The sequence below is a fragment of the Hetaerina americana genome, unplaced genomic scaffold (genome assembly GCF_022747635.1).
Source record: "Hetaerina americana unplaced genomic scaffold, ioHetAmer1.1.p SCAF_11, whole genome shotgun sequence".
In the NCBI taxonomy this organism is placed as follows: domain Eukaryota; kingdom Metazoa; phylum Arthropoda; class Insecta; order Odonata; family Calopterygidae; genus Hetaerina; species Hetaerina americana.
Genome location: NW_027286181.1, coordinates 341,871 through 361,421, shown reverse-complemented (window position 1 = coordinate 361,421; position 19,551 = coordinate 341,871). Strand labels below are relative to the sequence as shown.

General features: G+C 34.9%; 1 protein-coding gene across 2 annotated transcripts in view; it reads left to right on the top strand.

Annotated features, from left to right (window-relative positions):
• msn (serine/threonine-protein kinase msn) overlaps positions 1 to 19,551 on the top strand; it is a 331,183-nt gene that overhangs the window by 286,848 nt on the left and 24,784 nt on the right. For both annotated transcript variants that reach the window (XM_071599306.1, XM_071599305.1), the window contains 2 exons: positions 14,344 to 14,460; positions 16,563 to 16,619. In XM_071599306.1, the coding sequence (XP_071455407.1) occupies positions 14,344 to 14,460; positions 16,563 to 16,619 (174 nt within the window). The remainder of the gene's footprint in view (positions 1 to 14,343; positions 14,461 to 16,562; positions 16,620 to 19,551) is intronic.

Below are 19,551 nucleotides of genomic sequence, written 5' to 3'. Positions count from 1 at the left end.
AGATTCCAATGCAGTAATGTGTGCTTGTTGGGAAAAGAAAGAGAGAAAGAAAGGAAAAAAAATCATTGGACATTCTGCCAACAGAAGGAAGTTCCGCAGACTCAGCAGCAGAAACTTCAGCGTGCAAAGCAGAGGCACTCGGACATTGACGAGCACCTCCTCAGGGAATGGGACATTAAGAGGTTTTTTCAAGGGCTCGGTGGGGAAGATGCCATCCGGCCAGGTGTGGCTGCAGCCAAGGAGAAAGACTCGGCAGAGGTGAACTTGCGTAACGGCACTGCCGGCAAGAGGTCGGGAACAGGGAAGAGGAAGACGACAACGACAGTGGAAGATGGTCGTTTGGACCCTCAGTTGAGGAGAGAGGAGACAGGGCGTGGGTCGCAGCGATCCCAGAAGCGCCCCTCCTCACACCGTCGCAACGACTCAGACTCGAGAGTCCCTGGTTTCCGGAGGGAGTCAACTGACTTCTTCCCCCGTCGCTCAGCAGCTCTGATAGATGGGGATAGTGGGAACTTGGCGGGAGAGACTCGTGGGGGTTTGTTGTTTCGCTCGGGGAGAGGGGGGAGTGGCCGTGGGGGTGAGCCGGTGCTCACGGGGTTTGTGAGGGGGGGAGGCGACGCACTGGGAGTGTCCCCCATCGCTCCCCCAAGGGCGAGCGAAGCCCCTGAACCGTGGCCCCGGCGGAGAGAGAAGACTGATGGAGATCTGTGGGCACCCAGGCGTCGAGTGGAATCGGCTGCCCAAGCATCGGCGCAGACGACTCAGTCGCCTCAGCAGCCCGTTGACGCACCCTCCTTTTCTTACACCTCTCAGTCCTCTTCGTCCTCCTCCTCAACGAACACTGCCCCGAGGAGGGAGGGAACGCAGGTTAGTGGCTAGCCGTGGGTCGGCCAGATATTTTAATTTGATGCAAAAAGGAGTGTCCACCGTAGCTGTGGGATGTATTGAGTTGTGATAATGTGGTGTACTCACAGACCTTTTGGATCTCATTTTTCTGTGGTGGAGGGTGTTCGCTGTGGGGAAGTCAGTAAAAGCAGTTCAACAATAACAAATGTATCTATCGTTGCAAGCTTGATCTTATTTGGGTATGGTTTTACCTGGTGATATTCATTTTAGGGTGCACACATCCACATGTTCTCAATTTGAATGCAACCATGTAAAAATTTTTATGTACTGCAAGATTACCCAAAAAGTTTGGTATTTAGGAAATTGCTCCAGAAAGTGTTAAGCACAATGTAATTCAAGCAGGGGGCTTAGACTTTTCCAATTTATCCAATGACATTTCCAATTCAAAACACATCGGAACTCCTATGTATATTTCTTGAATGTAGCTCTTGGTTAAATTTTGAATTTATGCCCAAGGAATGTTGTAATTCATTAGAAATTTCAAATGGATGTGTGCTCCCAAGAGGCTTGAATGTCACTGATTTGGCTGCAATCAGTATTTTAGAAAAATGAGACCTCATTTGGGTGAAGGCTTGGCGAAGCACTTCTTGAGGATGCTTCTGGTACGAAATTGTGATTGATGATTCTGATTCAGGGTGGAATCCATGCGATGATGCCTCTCTTGTGTTGAGTAAATGTTACCACCGTGTCGTAGTCATCTACATTCATATGGAAACGGCAAACAGTGGAAATTAAAGTAACTGAGACAAATACACTGCTACAGTTTTAGCCAAGGGCTGACGACCACCAATCTGTCTTCACTTACAGAAAAATGCATGTTATGCTGACTAAATTCTTTGACAAATTCCAACAAACTGCAGGAGATGCCGTAACAGTAACTTTTAAAGGAGTCATCTGCCATGTGTGCATTATGATGCATCAATTTCAGAGTGTCAAAGTCATTCGCCTTGACCGGGATTCGAACCCAGATCCCTTGATGTCCAGCAGAGTGCTTTAACCAGTTAAGCTATCGAGGCATCCTCTTAAACTTTGAAAAAAAGAAAGTTATTTTTGAAACTACAAAAATATTAATGAAAACACGTAAGGGCTTAACATTAAAGTTTAATGTTTTTTTTCCTTGAAAGGAGCTGAAATAACATAGCCATTTTAAAATCTGATGAATACATGTAATAAAATCTGATAACTGTTTGAACACTTTTACCATGTGCAATTTTTTCCCAGATCTCAACCCCAGGAAAGAGGGTGTTTTACATGAGTTTTAGTTCCTCCTTTGCCCCTCGGCCATCCTCAGAAGTCTCTGGAGTAGATGAGAGAATCCCCACTGCCTCCCTCAAACAAAGAATAAAATCAGAAAGGGGAGGGGTTTGTTTGCTTGCCTTGCGAGTCCGTCTGTCGCTAAGTAATGTTTTCTAACAACCTCTTACCAGTACATCTTGTTTCCTTCACGCGAATATTTTTTCCTGCAAGTTTTTCCATCATTATTCATTAGCTGGTTGCATACATCCATGTACAAGAAATGGATAAATGACTATTTGGTTATGGAGGAGGTATTTACAGAAATGGCTCTGAATAGAAAGTTGTTAGACTATGTCAGTGATGTAGCTGTTTTTAATGTTGGTGGTCTTTAAGAAAATTTTGCAAGCATTCAATACTTGTTATGGTGGGTGTTGAAATTAATTCTTGTACCTCCATAAAATAATTTTATTTTGGTCAGTTTTGTACTATTTCAGATTTCTCTGAATCTAAAATACATTTACCAGATTGTTCACTCAAGGCCCCACACATCAGGATGCATTAGTAATGTGACTGTTTAAAATTTATCGCTGCCTTTGCACAAAATAAAGTATGAATATTGCCCATTATCAGCAAAAATTCTACATATGGGTTGTAAGGAAACTCCTATTTCACTTATTTTAAATACCCAGGTGGTCCTAACTTGAAATATCCTTATACTAATACAAAAATCGCTTCTTGCCCAGAAATTATGACTTAATGACTCTTTATTGAGGCAGCAGTTTGTCTCTCAGCTGTTCTTGCATCATAACTCTTACAATCTGCTGATTGATATTTTCCAGCTAACAAATTTCAGCTTTTGCTGTGCATAATGCTCAAGATTTTTCAGTAATGAATATTTTCATCAAAAACCAAGAGGCAGCCTCATACTTGGGATGTCCTAAATTCAGGCAATACTGTAAAACATGGAACCTGAGATGTTAAATTTCTTGAGATGTTAAAAAGCTAAGTATTATTTGTGTCAATTATTTTTAATTTGTAGCTATTACTAGTAGCTATTTGGCAGCTCATTAACCGAATAATGTGTACACCTACCCGATGGTATTTAAAGTATTTTTTTTGTAAATGATGAAATTTTTCATATTGGAAGGTGGTAATATCGATCGAAGAAATCAAATTGGCATGAAATGATTATCATACTTCCATCATTTCATTCTGTTAATGAGGAGTAGTTTTGTTATAACGTGTTTCCAATGGAAGCAATTAAATTATTTTAGGTGTGTCCACATTATCAAGCTTCTACTGTATATTTAAGCTTCGCATGGAACAAAAAGAAATTTTAATGAGGGTTAAACATGCAAAAACGTATTGAAATAAATTATTGCTGAAATCATCTCCATAGTTACACATATAGTATGCCGATGTCATAGCGTGGCACACCCGCATATTCTTATTGTGGTGGCCTCTAGGGTATGATGTGGCCATTTTTTAAAGTATGTGATGCCACTAACTGATCTAACATCATATGGAATATAAATCCATCACAAGTACCAGGAGCCTTCTCGAGTTTGATATATTCCAGTCGCCTTTAAAATCCTACCCAAAGTGTAACTGCTTACAAATATTTGAAAAGTGGCTTGGTAATTTGGGTTGATAATCTCAGGTGATAATTACGCTGGTGTTATCCCTTATCCATCACCCTACTCCACTGAAAAGTGACTTCTTATGATTTTAATCCCTCCCCTTTAAATAATTTCTTCCCTTGTTTTGGTTTCGATTTGGATATTTTTAATATAAAGTGTTGGTCATCATTATGTATAAGTTCATATGTATTATGATGCTCAAAAGTTTTGGAATTGGGTGAAATTTTGCCTTGGATCTTCTTCCAACTGCAGCCCACTCAAAGCATCTCCCTGATTAGACCTATCTATGTATGCTTACTTGTCTTTGACCCTGAACTATTTGATGCACTAACACTGATGATGGATGTAAAGTAGTAAATGAATATTCTGCTTGTTTCGTTTTTATTTTCCAAGATTGTAATAATTTTACTATTAGCCTCAATTGAATGTCACGTCTTTTCCTCTCATTGATTTTGTATAATACCATTTCATGACCCTCTTTTGTTGAATGGTTTTTCATTAAGGACTCATGTAATGATAGACTTCTCTGAATATCCTAAATTATCAAATCCTTCATGATTTTCATAATCAAAGGCATACGATTTTAGTTAAAATAATCAAGCTAACTCATTTATGATCACATCCCACCCCTATTGACCACCAAGCAGGGCTTTGTAATTTTAAGGGAAAGAATAAGATTTGTCAAGTATTACGTGGCATTTATGGAATTTATTTGCTCCTGCTTTCTCACCCATGCGACTTTTTCTATTCTTGTTCAATATATTTTCTGTAACAGTATTTTTGTGAAGAAATTTGAACCCAGTAGAGTGAGTTATTCATTACTTAGGCATTTGGTGCTGTTTGGGTTTTATCCTGCTTGGGTATTGTTTCTTGTATTTGCCCTACTATCTTTGCTTATACTAAAATATACTAATATTAATAACATGTAGCCAAGTTTTTTGTGGGCTAACTAAAATAGTGCTTGGTGTGGAATTGCCCTTTTGGAAAACATATTCTTTTTGGATATAGTACAATATCAGTAACGTACTAACTTTCCAATTCAGATTTTAAATTAGTAGTTAAGATGTTGTCCGAGCACTAGGGCTGGAAAAATAGTATATTTATGTGATTCTGGGCTTTAAAATGTGCACATGTGCATTCTAGGAAAAAAATTTTTTTGAAGGTCTTAAATGGGAAGAATGTGAAGGTGCGAGCTCATTACTCTAATGTAAACTGCTGAAGCCTGATTGCTGAATTGCTTCTATTGAAGGCTCATTTCAGTGCAATCAATAATTGCCATGCTGTCTTGAGACATTGTGAGTTGCTTTCCCTGGCAACATACTATATTCATCACCCCCACATTATCCCACCATCAATTTTTGATTATAGCTTCTAGAAAACAATTTAATGCCACCCACTCCTTTGCATCATTTTTTTCTATTTGCCAAACTTTACGGCTTTATGGTATTCATTTGCTCAGATTTAAGTCCAGATTTTACCCATTGGTTAATACTTGAAAAAATAGTCGCTTAATAAAAGGTTACTGGACTATTTTGAGTGCTTAAGCACTCTGGCAAAACGTTTTAGTTTTCTATCAAGTAGACAAGAATAAGTAATATTTTTGTGGATTTTGCATTGTATTGTGAAGTAAAAAAATTGTAATGATTTGGAATGATTATGAGCTCTAGTTACAGTCCACAACTTGCTGCTCCCTCCTCCCATATTTTGCTTGGCTACTAACATATGCGTCATATTTCTCTCCATATCTCATTGCATGAAAATATGTGTGTGAAATCACGAGTGTGACTTGAACACCTGGGGATACCATTACTGTGGCGTTGTAAACATTTTATCTCATCCAAAGCTGGACGGAACATTATGAATGTGAGAATGAATAGAAAACACATGGATGCCTGGCATGCCACAGAGCATTAACTCCAAAGAAGAGGAGTGTTCTACAGAATAGGACAACACCTTTATGAGGCTCAAGAGGTGATGGAGTTCATGACACAAAGAAAGTATACTACCTGCCTTGGGCTTGTGAAATAAACGATGCTTTGATAGGAAGAAGAGAACTTTGGCTTGAAAGCATATAGATAACGAGGTCCACTTAGTGTATTTGCCACTGAATGTGTGAGATAGCTTTTACTATTGCTCAGTAGCTGAATTGATAGGTTGACATTCCTTCTTGAACAAACATATATTGGTGCCACTTCTTGTCATCTCTCTCATCTCTATAGAGAACTGGGAAGGAGGACGATCCTAGTAGTCAGTATTGAAGATCATGCTAAAAATTGCATACATCATACATATAGTTTTGCAAGTGCAGTTTCTTCATCAAAGAGATATTTGGGTGAAGATCACATTCCATTACGTTACCTCATTTGAATTACAAAATGCATGTCAGTTATACTATGTTTACTCAGATTGAAAAACGTCCATTTCTATATTTCATGTATTCAGTTCAACATTTTCTGCATGTACCATTTTTTTCAAGGTTCCTCATTTACTCTCAACTGTTTTATTTTTGTTAAAAATTCATGTCTTACTTTTGCATAACACATTCTCATTGTTTTTACTTGGCTGCAGGTTTGTACAGTACAGTGTTGATCCATTATATGTTTAGAGGCTGTATGTTCAGCTTTTGGAGTTTGAAAGTTTTTCTTCATAATTAATTGCTTGGTCATTTTGCTCACACTTGTTACTGACTTGAAATTCTCTTCCTTTATTTTGTTGCCCTTATGAAAATGGTCAGTTAATGATTCTTTTAAATGTCATTGTTAAGTTTGAAATGTGTGTGTTCGTTTTCCTTGTGTAAAGGTTAGGTGTTGGTTTGTCATCATTTCAGTTCTCTGTTGGTTTTTTGCATGTCATTATTTCTTTCAATATTTATTTCTTTGTGACCAAAGTGTATTTTGGGGTTATTGTCGCTGTTAGTTCTGAAGGTTCAATTTCTCTTTATTTGAAGGAGATGGTCTTTTAATGAAGACAACATTTCTGTTTACCCATTAATGGTGGTGTGGATTGGCTTATTCATTGTTGGAGTTGGGAATAATTAGTTAATCCTTGTCTCCTACTTTGCTTTAACTAACCAATAGTCTTCAGAATACTTCATGGTTCCACTGATAACAGTTATTTTGTTTATGCATACCTTGGAAGAAGTATTTGCACAATTGTAGTCCTTGAAGGGAGAGAGTATGCCTCTTTTCACCACATCCTCTCCATACAATTCATCAGAACTATTTGCGAGGACAGTTGTTGATCAGTGAGCGAGTTTAAAAGAAATGGCTTTAGGATAGTGTTTTACTCTTTAGTGTTATTAAGTACTTCAAATGATTGTAGATATTAGGAATTATAGGTATAGATATATTACAGACTGCATTCAAAATTCTCCTATCAGTGTTATATAATATTGTATGTCCTACCATTTCATTTTTCATGTGAAAAAAATCTGTGGATGAAATCGAAAATAATTGTTACTCTTTGAAATACTGTTGTATGGTATGATGTTATTGAATAATAATAGTTTATTATATTTAATAATTTTCCCCTTTCAAGCATGAAAAATAATAACAAAATTACTTCCTCACTCAGTGTGTAGTTTTTATTTTTAAGGATGCTGTTTTATATTTTATGATTAGAATGCTAATTCACTTGCATTTACTATGCACAAGATGCTTTAAGAAGTTCTTAATTAATGAAATGAAGCCTTACTAATATGAGCTGAAGTCTTTTAAACAGAATTCGTCACTATTCTAAAGCAGTATGTATAAGCATTTTGTCTTACACTGACATTATTAATTAGATTAAATAATGTGTCACACCCTTTTTCTGCTTTAGCTCAAGGGAAACAAAATCCAATTATTTTTCTAGAATGAAAATCCTGAATCCATTCCTTGTTCTGTATCAATTCCTCAATTTTTCCTCATGTATCATGCTGTGAGACGGCTGGATTTAATAAAACGTAATAGAAATTTAAATAAAAGTAATAGAAATTTAAAATATGTCCTTTCCTGTATTTGATTGTTTCTGACTCATTTATTATAAATTAATCTTTTATTATTAATTTAGAGGAATTGAGGATTTTCATTTATGACTGGTAAATAGAGATCATATGAAAGGTTGATAAACAAATTGAGTAATCTTTTAATGAATTTTATTTGAATTAGTGAAGTCAGTATTATTAGCTAACTATCTTCATTTGCTGGAGCCACCGGACCTAGTCTTTTTACACATGTATTTTCAATCTATACATTAGTTTTATTTATTGCAATTCATACCAATTATGTGCAAAAATATATTTCAAGACTTTAGTATGAGCTTATTTGTACAATTTGTACAATATTTTTAAATAAGTCTTGAAAAGGAGGTAGAAATGCTTATCAACACTTGAGAAAGCTGTTTTTTCTAAGGTACGCCATAATTAACTTAAGCTTAATTTTTTAGTGTTCCACTATTGGGATGAAGGTGACTATTTTTGCCAACGCTGTAAAATTTTGTCCCAAGACAAACAAAAGCTTTATTCCATTAATTATTCCTTTTTCACTGACTTAAGTCCCCGCTACTTTGGTGAAGATGAGTTTTCAATGAAGAATACGTGGTGGACATTCAATAATCAAAACTGAATTTGCCATTTATTTATGAAACCATTAATTAGCCGTTAATTTCTTTCTCAAACTTGTATTTTGGTCCTTCGAGTGTCTCAACGAATTTTGAGCTGGCCCAGAAATCTGTTTTTATTTCATCTTATGAATCCATTGCCATGTCCTGCCAAAGGTATAAAACTAATTCTCACTGTCTCTACTTTTAAATTAATTAAGCTTGTTATGAGTTTTCATCATAATTTACCAAGTGGTTGTTTCGTATCTAAGTCAATGCAGGATGTCATAGCCTATATAGTTGAACATTACAGAAGGGAATAAATAATTTACAAATTTAATTTTAGTGTAACTGAAAATCCTGCTAACTTCACCATTGTAGAAAGAATTCATTATTTTCAATGCTTCCTGATGGAAATTCTGCATCTATAGACTCTTGTAAACCCTTAAGACCCTGTGTTCTGAAATCCTATGCCACCAACTTCTCTTGCCACGTACAAGTAGCCCATGAGTTGAAGCCCTAGTACCTAGTCCTGATTGGTCGTAGTTTAGGCAAGTTTTAATTTTTATTACTTTTGAAAATATTGTGATGGGTGAATGTTAAGTGATCCAGTACAAGTGTAATGCAAACACCGCATGGTGTTTGGTGGTCGTATTAATTGGCATTACCATTTGGCACTTTAATTATATCTCTTTATTTATACCTAGAATAAAACATGCTTATAGAATGATACCTATTGATCATTGTGCTGTTCTGGGCTTATTGTCTGAGAAAAGGGAAACAGCATGGGCCTCACGGTCGCTGACGTGTTAACTGAAACGTCAACTCCTCACTTATTTTTGCAGTGCCTCCCATTTGAAGCATTCTGGTACACCAATTATATTGAAGTGGTCCAGAAGTGCTTGTGACCAACTAAGTGGGTCCAGTTGTGGCTCTGTTTGTTCCCTGAATTGCAGTGGCCTTTGTGCAACTTTTGTCAACTGAATCCTGAAACATTCCCACTTGCATCATTTATGTACATTTCAGGCTCTCAAATCTTCACCTGAGATTTCATGGACATATATTGTTTGTGTCTTGAAATTCTGCACGATTGAAAATAGTGATGGTTTATAAATGTTGATTTCGAGAAAAAATGAATATTTGCATCAGTTGCCTTGTGTTTCTGTCACATTGGTGAAGTAAACCTCATTCCCATAATGGAAAATCACATTAAAAATAATTACAGTAATAAATTGTTGAAATCCAAAATTTTGAACCATTAATTAAAAACATGCTTATCACTTCATTGGTACCAAAATCACTTAACTGCTAATTATTGCCTTAATGAATTACCCTGATAAACCAAAACACAAGTATTTTTTTCAAATGATTCAGTAGTATATAAAAAAGCATTAAATTTTGTGGTTACTTAATGTAAAAAAATTGAATGAACTGTAAATATGGAATCATTGACTGAATTTTCACCCCACATTAGCTGTAAGATAAAATTGATGTGATGTTTGTGTGTGTGTCAGTACATAATTTCAACATGAGCATGAATTATTGCGATAATTTGTCCTTTACACAAAGATCCAATATCCAGAAAATGGTTTGTCCCTTAGCTGATCAAACCATGGCGTTCAAATTTTCGATCTTTTATTGAAGTCCGTATCACCAATGTAACAAATTAGATGTCATGGAGGGTAACTAACATACGGAAGTATGCCACAAAATTAGGTTTTAAGTATTTGAGCCATTGAGGTCAACCACCTGTGTGCATATGTTTTTTCAATGTTAAACGATATCTCTGAGAGCCAATTTTTGAAACTATTGGTATTGAATTGTAAATTAAATTAAAGTTTAATTGTTAATAAAAAAAATAAAGTTAAAAAACACTTTAACTGACATAATTTTGTACATGACAGTATGGTATAATTTAGGTATTGGCATGAATTTCTGTATAATGAAAGATCTGGTGCTTTCCCGGCGTATTAGTTGGGTGAATTCTTCTCGGGTCTTCCACCGGGTCAATGGCTCCATAGCTGCCGACGTTTCGATTCCCGACTCGGTCATCATCATCAGGGCTGATGACGATGACCGAGTCGGGAATTGAAACGTCGGCAGCTATGGAGCCATTGACCCGGTGGAAGACCCGAGAAGAATTCACCCAATTTCTGTATACTTTTAACTTGAACTAACAAATTACAGAGAAGCATTATAATTGGTCGAATTTTGTTCAAATTGCCATTTGAGTCTAAGCAAACAAAAATTATGTTCCCAGTTCAAATTTGCATTCCATATGTTGCTCATACATGTTTACTCCAGTGTTTTAATTAAACATAGTTCAGTTTTGCATGTTCGGAGGACTTACTCAATTTTAAATGCTAGCCTGGCGAGGGAAAGTCAAGAAATTTTTAAAGAGCTCTTACAGAATTATTTCTAAATACATACAAAATAATTTTTTCCATTGAGGAGAAATAAATTTTTTTAAATTTTGTATATTTTTAAAGGAAAATGGTCTTGTAAGACCTGTAATCATTGACACATTGTACCCCAGAGACCAACATTCATTCCTTTAATTTTTTGAAAGTTTTTTCAAGCTGAGTATGGTGGAAAGTCAAACGTCTAATTTTTAATTAATTATTTGGGAGTTACCTGGATAGAAGAGCCCAGTGCCCTTTTCTGAAAGTTATGGGATTGTTTGGTGTCTGCTTATCCCATTGACTGGCAGAAACAAAATTTTGGCAACTGATTTATTGTAAGCGAAGTCACATATAAAGAATTTCATGCACAGCAGTGTAAATGGAAGTCCTTGGTGAAAGCATCTTTTACTGTAATCACCTTGCAGTCCGCATGCAAGGGGTTTTGACTTTTGTTTACAATTTAATACTCTTCTCATGGTACCCTCATTCCATAAATAATTGGATTCACATAGCCATGAAAAGGACAGCATTGCATATACTTGAATGGAAGAGATGCGGAAAACATTGGTGCACATAGGCTGGGTGTAATTATTGTTTTGGTAGTTAGTGGTTTGTCCCTTTTGAAGTAAAAATTTATCCTGAATTGTAAAAGTTGGTCATTTCATTCCAGTAGTATGAAGCCTACCCTAATAAAATAAGACAAAAGTTTTCTCTCCTTATAAATAGTGAACTGTTTTTTTTACAAGTTTTATTTTTCCTAATTAATAGTTAAACTCTTTTATTGAAATTTTGGGTGAGATCCTTCATTCTGTAAAGTATGATTATATTATTACGAATCTCATGACAATCTATTAATTAGCATAATTTCTATGAATAAATGTGTTTGAGCTTGGTCGTGGAAGATAGTTAAATTAATGTCTTAAATTTTAAATCAAAGAAGCAAGCATGTGAAGGCTTCGTTTTTATTTTCAGGTAGATAATCATTTAAGAAAAATATTTTTATGATTGCTTATGCCAAATTATAAGTTCTTTTTGTGCATATTAGAAAGAGTAGAATAAGGTTAATTCAACAGTATTTGCACAAATTCTATTGCATTCATGAACTTACCTCTGATTGAGGTTTATATACAAGTCTTTAATTCCTGTAGGTGCTTTTTCAAATCTTTCATGCTTCAAATTTCTGGATAGCTAGTAATGGATGCTGTGTGCTCCAATGAGTGCCATGTACACGAAAACGTGCTTACATCCTATTTCTAAGTGTCCACATGCAGGAGCATATTCAATTGCTAAAAAATTGACAAAATGTAACGAGAGCAATAAAGCCTCATAGCTGCTCATATTGTGAAGTAATAAAAAATTATGATAATAGCACTTTTCCTTGGGAAATAATAGCTTAGTGATACTAATTGTCATATGCATAAAATTGCTGACCTATCACCCAATATTTTGTCAAATTGAACTCATTTAGCGATTTCTGTGGTGATGGTAGAAGTTGCGTGCAATTCCGGTGAACAAAATTGGATGCATCTTAAAGTAATAAGTTTGAAAGTACTTACATAATGGTGCTATAAGTTCACAACTGGTTTTTGGTTTCATGCCACGTGATGATTACCAAGACTTGGTGAATTAAATCTAGATTCAAACCTTTTACCATTTGAGATACCTTGTAATTGTGATATATTCTGTCCCAGATAATACTAAGAGAATTAAGTACAAATTTCAGTCTATAATATCCTGTCATCACATTTTACATATTCAATTGTTTTCAATTTTGTATAATTGTATCATTCGAACCTATTGTATCCGCAAATTTTCTTCAGTATTTGTGGAGCCATCAGTACAAACTAATATCATTATTACACTATTAGACCTGTATTGGTACCATAAAGTATCATAATACCTAGCATAATGTAACTTTAATATGAAACATTTATTATCAGTTCATGAGGTATTTTTTTAGACGGTGCATTTTGGGGAAAGGTGTATGTGGTACACTTGAATAAACTATCAATAAACAAAATATTTTGTCAATTTCTGCCATTATCACATCATGCTAATATCACATTTGCTGGTAGTATGCCATTTAATTAGCATGTCATAATATAAACCCTGATGGGTAATTAGCTTGCTAGCTGAGAAAGTTGATTTCATTACCACTTCAGGCATGGGTTTGGTGAATGTAATTCTGTGATGATTGAGTGAACTTTTTTCAGTGTGCGTTTAGTTTGCTGTTAATGCACAGGGTATTAATTTTTCTTTTTTAAATTGTTTGTACATTGCCACAGCACTATTATTTCCATGGATTACTTGAGAGAGGTTGCAGTTTCTTATCATGGAGCACAAAGGGGAAATCACTGTTTTAAGGAAGGGGAATAATAATGGTGCTGGCATTTCCAATTTCATGCAGGCTTGCTTGCTTTATGTTAAAACCATGAGTGTTACATACTTGACCAAATACTAATTAGAGCATACTTTTGTTTATTTGCTTTAAGGAGTAAGTGACATGCCTTCTCTTTTCCTCTTGTTGTTCTGTTATTTTTTGGTTAAATATGTGATTTATTTTTAATCATATATTGGCACATGTAGCATGATAGGGTATATATACTATATGTTATTCATTGAATTCATGTTGAACAGTTATGCTCTGGGACATCCATTTTATAGTTTTGATCTGTATGTTGCATTGAATCATTAATGTGTCTTTAAGAAACAGTTATTTATTGGTCAAGGTCCATGCGCTTAAATAATGCTATACATTCAAGTTTCAATATCTAATATTCATGAAAAATTTTAATGGTCAAGTTGCTTCAAATATATTCATTTATTCAATCATATAGTAAATGGCCTGAGTGGGAATTATATTGTAATGTCAAATGTCAACTCTTGTTAAATGTCTTTCTCTGATTGTTATACTGGCTGAGTTAGTCTGGTGGGTAGTACAGCTCTGCTAGCACAAATGCTTTGATACTTGGCTTTGGTGTAAATATTGACCATGTTATTGCTCTTGGGAATCATATAAGCTAGCCAAAATAAGCTTATTTAGATTCTGGGTCCATATGAACCCCCTTCAACCAAAGATTTTGAAAATTCTATTTCTTAAAGTCATGCAAAAAAGACAGCTAAATTATGCTTTATTTTGTATCAATTCACAATATATCAAGTGGCTGTCTATATTTATAATGTAGTAAAATTTGTGATATTTTCTAATCCAAAGTTTTAGCCTATGTGAGCTTGGGTCGTACACAAAAATTGTTAAGGCTTGAAATAGTCGTTTTAATTCTTCAACTCAGGTGTGCTAAATATTTAAAACCAAGCTACCCCTTACTTATGTTTCAGAATGCATAATTTAAATAGGGCCTACCATATGGCATTTGTCTCGTGGCATGGCTGTTCAATACTGTGGTGAAATATGTGCTTGACGGGGTCATTTGGGTGGCTTTTGCCTCTCTCTGGGTTCTTTAATTTTGAGGTATCTGCTTTGCTCTTGGGTTATTTTGCCCATTGGGATTTTACCAGTCTGCATCTCCCAATGTGGCTTTCTGACCCCCCAACAATGGCAATTGTTCCTCTCACTCCGGTAGAGCCGCGAGGAAAGGCGTGCCGGAGGGGGTGATTTCCACCGAATGGACTCGTCTTCGGGGCAACTTAGCACCCCTGGCTCACGAACCAGCTCAGTGCTGCCTGATCTCCTTACGCAGGTAATGTTGGCTCTCTCTCAAAGCCATCATCACAAAGCTGTGGTCATCACCCATAGACTGTAGACATTTTATTGGTTGGCACGGGTTTGGTATGAGGTATGCCATTGCTAAATATTAGGGTGAAAAGAGTTTAAACTCTCTATGTACTATCATCCATTTTATGCATAAGATTGAGTCTAAGTTGGTTTGTGCATGAAAGTCCATGATGAAATAAGGTCTATAAACTCTGCAGTGATATAGTGTAAGTTTATAAAGTTAAAATGAACATTATTTTTACATTTTAGTGGTATGTTTTTTACTGTTACATCTTGCCTGCACAATAGGTAATCCTAGTTTACCATCCAAGGGAGATATCAATGGATGGAAATAATTTAAATGTTAATTAATTACCCTTTGGAATAATGTTTGTTTACGTAGGAAGAAAGTATTTTTGATATGATTATGGCTCAAGAAAAATTTCATTTATGATTTGATGCATCATATCTTAATGTAAATGGATACATATGCAGTTTTATGAATTAGGCATCGTTCAATTTTTGTATTTTTGTCATTATTATCAAGTCATGTGAGGGGCTGCGAAAATCGTGATTGATCAAATTTCTCTCCCATCAAGTCATATGACTGGTTATGAAAACCAACTAAAAAATAAAATAATGCACAATCAAGTCTACAATTCTTAATTAATATTTAATAATTCAAAATAAGAAAGTCTGCCGATGAAGATGTTGAGAGGTTAATGTATTCTCTCTGTCAAGACCATGGGGATATACTGATAGTTTTATGAGCTATTAGTCATGTTTGCATTCAATTCCAGGGGTTTATTTGTAATTATATGATTGATTCTTGAAAGCCATTGTTGGGTAAATGTATCATTAATGAAAAAGGGAATGCAGATTGAAGGGTTCATCTTTTCAAAGGTGACTGGAATTCCTGAGGTTATCACATGAATGTGAATAATTTAAGATCTGATATAATACTTTAATTACAAATATTATACCTTTATATAAATGAATTAGCAGTTGCAAAATATAAACCTTTGTTGATAAAAGTTGACCTGTGGCCTTTTCGCTTATTTTATTTGGTGTTCAGATGAAGACATTGAGACTATTACTTGAGAAGGAATAGTTTTGAGTCTGTTTCATTTGCTTACAAAAGTTTTGTAATAATTTGAATACTGTAAGAAAACTAATGTTAAGTAAAGTTTCACTCCCTGCTGCAATTAGTAACATCTCTTACAGCCCATCATTGGCCAAAATGTTAAGTTTTGCTGTTAGATCATTTTATATCTGTTGTCGACTGAAATTTCCATGCTGCTACCATCATCCTGCCTAGGATATCTATTAGTTTAAGATATAAATCTCTTTCAGGTAAAGAATGAATTTAAGACTTAAAAATTATGATTCTAGATTTAAATGCATTATTTCATGATAGCTCATAAAGCAGTATGAAAGTTGAAACTGGAGCCAATGATGATTTGTTGATAGAATATTCTGTTTAGTATGAAGGATTAAATTTGTTTGAAGTCATATGCCAAATTTTCAATGCAACAAATGTTGTGTAAGAACTTCTTGTACACTGTTAAGCCTTGATGGCTTAGATGATTTGGATTTAGTAGGCATTCGTACCAATAGTATCAAATAATGAAGTGCCAATAGTTATCTTCTACAGGTTAGTTATTTTAAGTGCTCTTTTCATTCATTCATGAAGTGGGCATTTTTAAAGATATTTTAATTAAATTGATATTTTTCTTAAGAGAGACAAATGATTTATCTTTGGTCATGCTAAACCAGTTTCTTGATGTAATTTTATTTTTTATTATTTTTTTTTGGTAGCTGTTTATCTTGTCCTTGAACTTTGTGTAGTAATCATTGTGTATATTATCTTTTTCATATAATACCTAATAAGTAAAGCCATTGGCTCTTTAGCATTAGGCATAAGCTTTTATTCTCTGTGCATTGTATTTAGAGAAATGTCATTGTTTGGCTCATTAATTTGGTGTTGCCTTAGCTCTAGTTTGTTTATATAGTGACATTTCTTTATTTTTTTCAATCAAACTGCCTGTTACATTTTCACTTAATTACAGTCATATTTTTCTCTTGCAGGCATCTTCAAGTCCGGGCACACCAAACCAGAGGCAAGACAAATCCACAAGTGATGAGGTGAGATATTGCAGTCTGGTAAGATGCAAATGTATGATCTCTCAAATGCTTGGCATTTTATCTTCCCAGAAGAAAGTATATTCCTGAAAAATATCACAAGGTCATTTAGTTTTGATGGCTCGTCATTAAAATTAGATAGGGTATTCACTCCAGCCTATCGGTTGTATGATTTTGGGTGGAATGGAAATTGGCATTGTGATGTCCTTTAGGCCCATTATGATGAATATTTTTTCATTTAATATTGTTCGAAACCCTATTGAATGCTTTAGAAGAAACACAGGGCATTTATACATACCTTGCAGCTTTAACATTTAGAAAGGTTCAGTTTGTTTGTGGATGAGAGATGCCGGTAGCCATTATTTTAGCTTGTATGTTTTTTACATCATTCACAAAATTGAAGAGATCACGTGAATACCACATTTTTTTATGCTTGACAATGGAGGAGTCATTTCTTAGAGAATTTAGCTGAGTTTTATGTTGTCATGGGGCGATTACATTAGGATGAAATCTCAATGAAACAAGTATTCACAATATCTTAAAATTTGCTTTTTACATTTGAGTGCTCGTAATTACTGATGGTGGATAAAATCAGGCTTTTTTTAAGGCTTGACTCGGTGGAAATTTTCCATTGCGGTAGGACAAATTGCAGCTTTGTTATTTCCACTTATTGTGTTAATTTTACAACCCTGGCTTCATTATAGGTTATCATGATTAGGTACATTTTCAAAGAGTTGGCGTTGCCATATCTCTTTCTGATTTTGTGTGATGTGCAAAACGTTTTCCTCTGAAAACGCCTCTTTCCTCTCTACTCCCGTCCATTCTCAAAACGTCTCCTTCCCCCCCCCCCCCCCCTGACTTTTGCTCCATGACCAAAATGTTTGCATTTCAAGGTCAAAACTTGAAAATGTGTCCGAAGATAAGACTATGTATTGGAAGCTGAGTTGTAACATGAAAAGATTAAGTGGAATTAACAAAGTTGTAATTTTTCTTTTTGTTTTCTTTCTGTAGTTTCTTTCATTAACTAATTCCTTGAGACACTATTAATGGTTATTAGTAGTTTGATGATTAGTGATCTTAAATGTATCATGTGAAAGACTCAAGGCGATGACTATAATATCCTGAAAGCTATAGAAGTTGACTAATGAATTAATATACAATCACCTTTGTAAATTATGACTGATTGATGTAGTGAATTATTTTTTTGGGGTTGTGAGCCCTCCTGTTTAGGGATTCCACTGTCTCGATTAAACTGGGTAATTTTAAGTGGGATCTTACCAAGGCGTTGTTCATTTTGTGATTGAGACTATTTCATTAAGGAAATTGAATATGCACATTAAAAGCTAATATTTGACTTCAGGTCTTATTAGGGTAAGAATGTTAGGATCCAATTTACATTTACTTTATTACAATTTCTAAGAATTCAACCCAAAGAAAAGGAGAGAACTGCCTGCTCCAGTTTGACAGGACAGCCATAATTTGATTGTAATTTGGTCGTGCTTTCAATTAAGTGGTTTTTTAGCGGGAGTTTTCAATTTAGTTTCATTTTCACCTGCGAGGGTTGCTATTTATATTTCCCGCCTGATAATGAAAAGACAGCAATTTATTGTTGGATATGGCTCTATTGTTTTTCGAAGTATTCTCCGTGACTATCAATACACTTTTTCATGTGCTTGAACCAATTTTCGTAACACTTTTTCCACTCCGATTGAGATACCTCCAAAACATGGTTTTTGAATGTATCAACGGCTTCTTCAGGTGCTGAAAAATGTTGGCCATGCAATTTTTTTGGGAATAAAAAGAAGTCATTTAGTGCTAAATCAGGGCTGTACGGAGGAATGGGTACGGCAACAAAATGTTCTGAAGGAAGTTAGAGTTAAGAGGGTCAAACTTTCAGATGGAAACGTCAGATGGCACCTAATGCACTTAGTGTTGTCAAGGCTCAAGATATAAATAGCACCCCTCGTATACTGTTTTAAGTTTCATGACACGCAGCATGCTTTTAAAAAGTATAGGGAAGCAAAAAATGCTTTAATGTTATACACATGCATTCTTAACACTGACAGTTACTGTCTGCTGCGAATGTATTATGCTGTGTTGAAGTAAAAATAGGTATCTTTTCAGATAAAAGAGATTAATACCTGTAAATTTATTCAGTAATTATTGATTCTTTTGGAGGCATACAGAAGCGACCACATGAGCTTTAATGATTCACCAAAATATTTCTACCACCAAAAGTATTTTGCCTGCCTCACTTGTGACTTTTTTATCAATCGTATCAAATTTGTCTGCAATATGGCTCTTCTCACATCTTTGCATCCTGAGTGTTTTTAGGTTATAAAGTTGCAAAAATGTATCAAGTGCCCTGCATGAGCATGCTTAAAATTTTTTCATTAATATTGCATCTCCAGTGTGGCGATGTAGCACATGGATTTGAGATACTTTAGTAGGTATATCATTGTGTTGACTATTTATTAACCATAAGTCGTAGGCACTCGTCAAGAATGAGGGAAAACAGAAGCAGTCACTCATCTTTGAGTTTGTGCACTGTGTGAGATGGATCAGAATGCATTCCTCGTTGATTAGAGTGGAAAGTATTTGTACTGTTTTTATCTACATTAAGATATTGGCCTGCTGATTTTAGATTTCCATGCCTATAGATGGGGTGGCCTTGCTTCTCATTCAATCCCAAAGTATAATTTATTATTCGATTGATTCTTATCAAATAACATATTTTTTATGCAAGCATTTTGTCCACCTGTTTTGAAATGCTTAACATTCAAATACCCTTAATTCATTTATTACAGATGTGAATTAAAAAATTATTTTGAAAAGTAACATTCATTAAATTTTACACTTTCATGTAATTTCTAATGTTTGCAATTCTGTGAAATTTATGTTGTTATGTTAGGGTTTATCAAAATTTTCAAAGGTT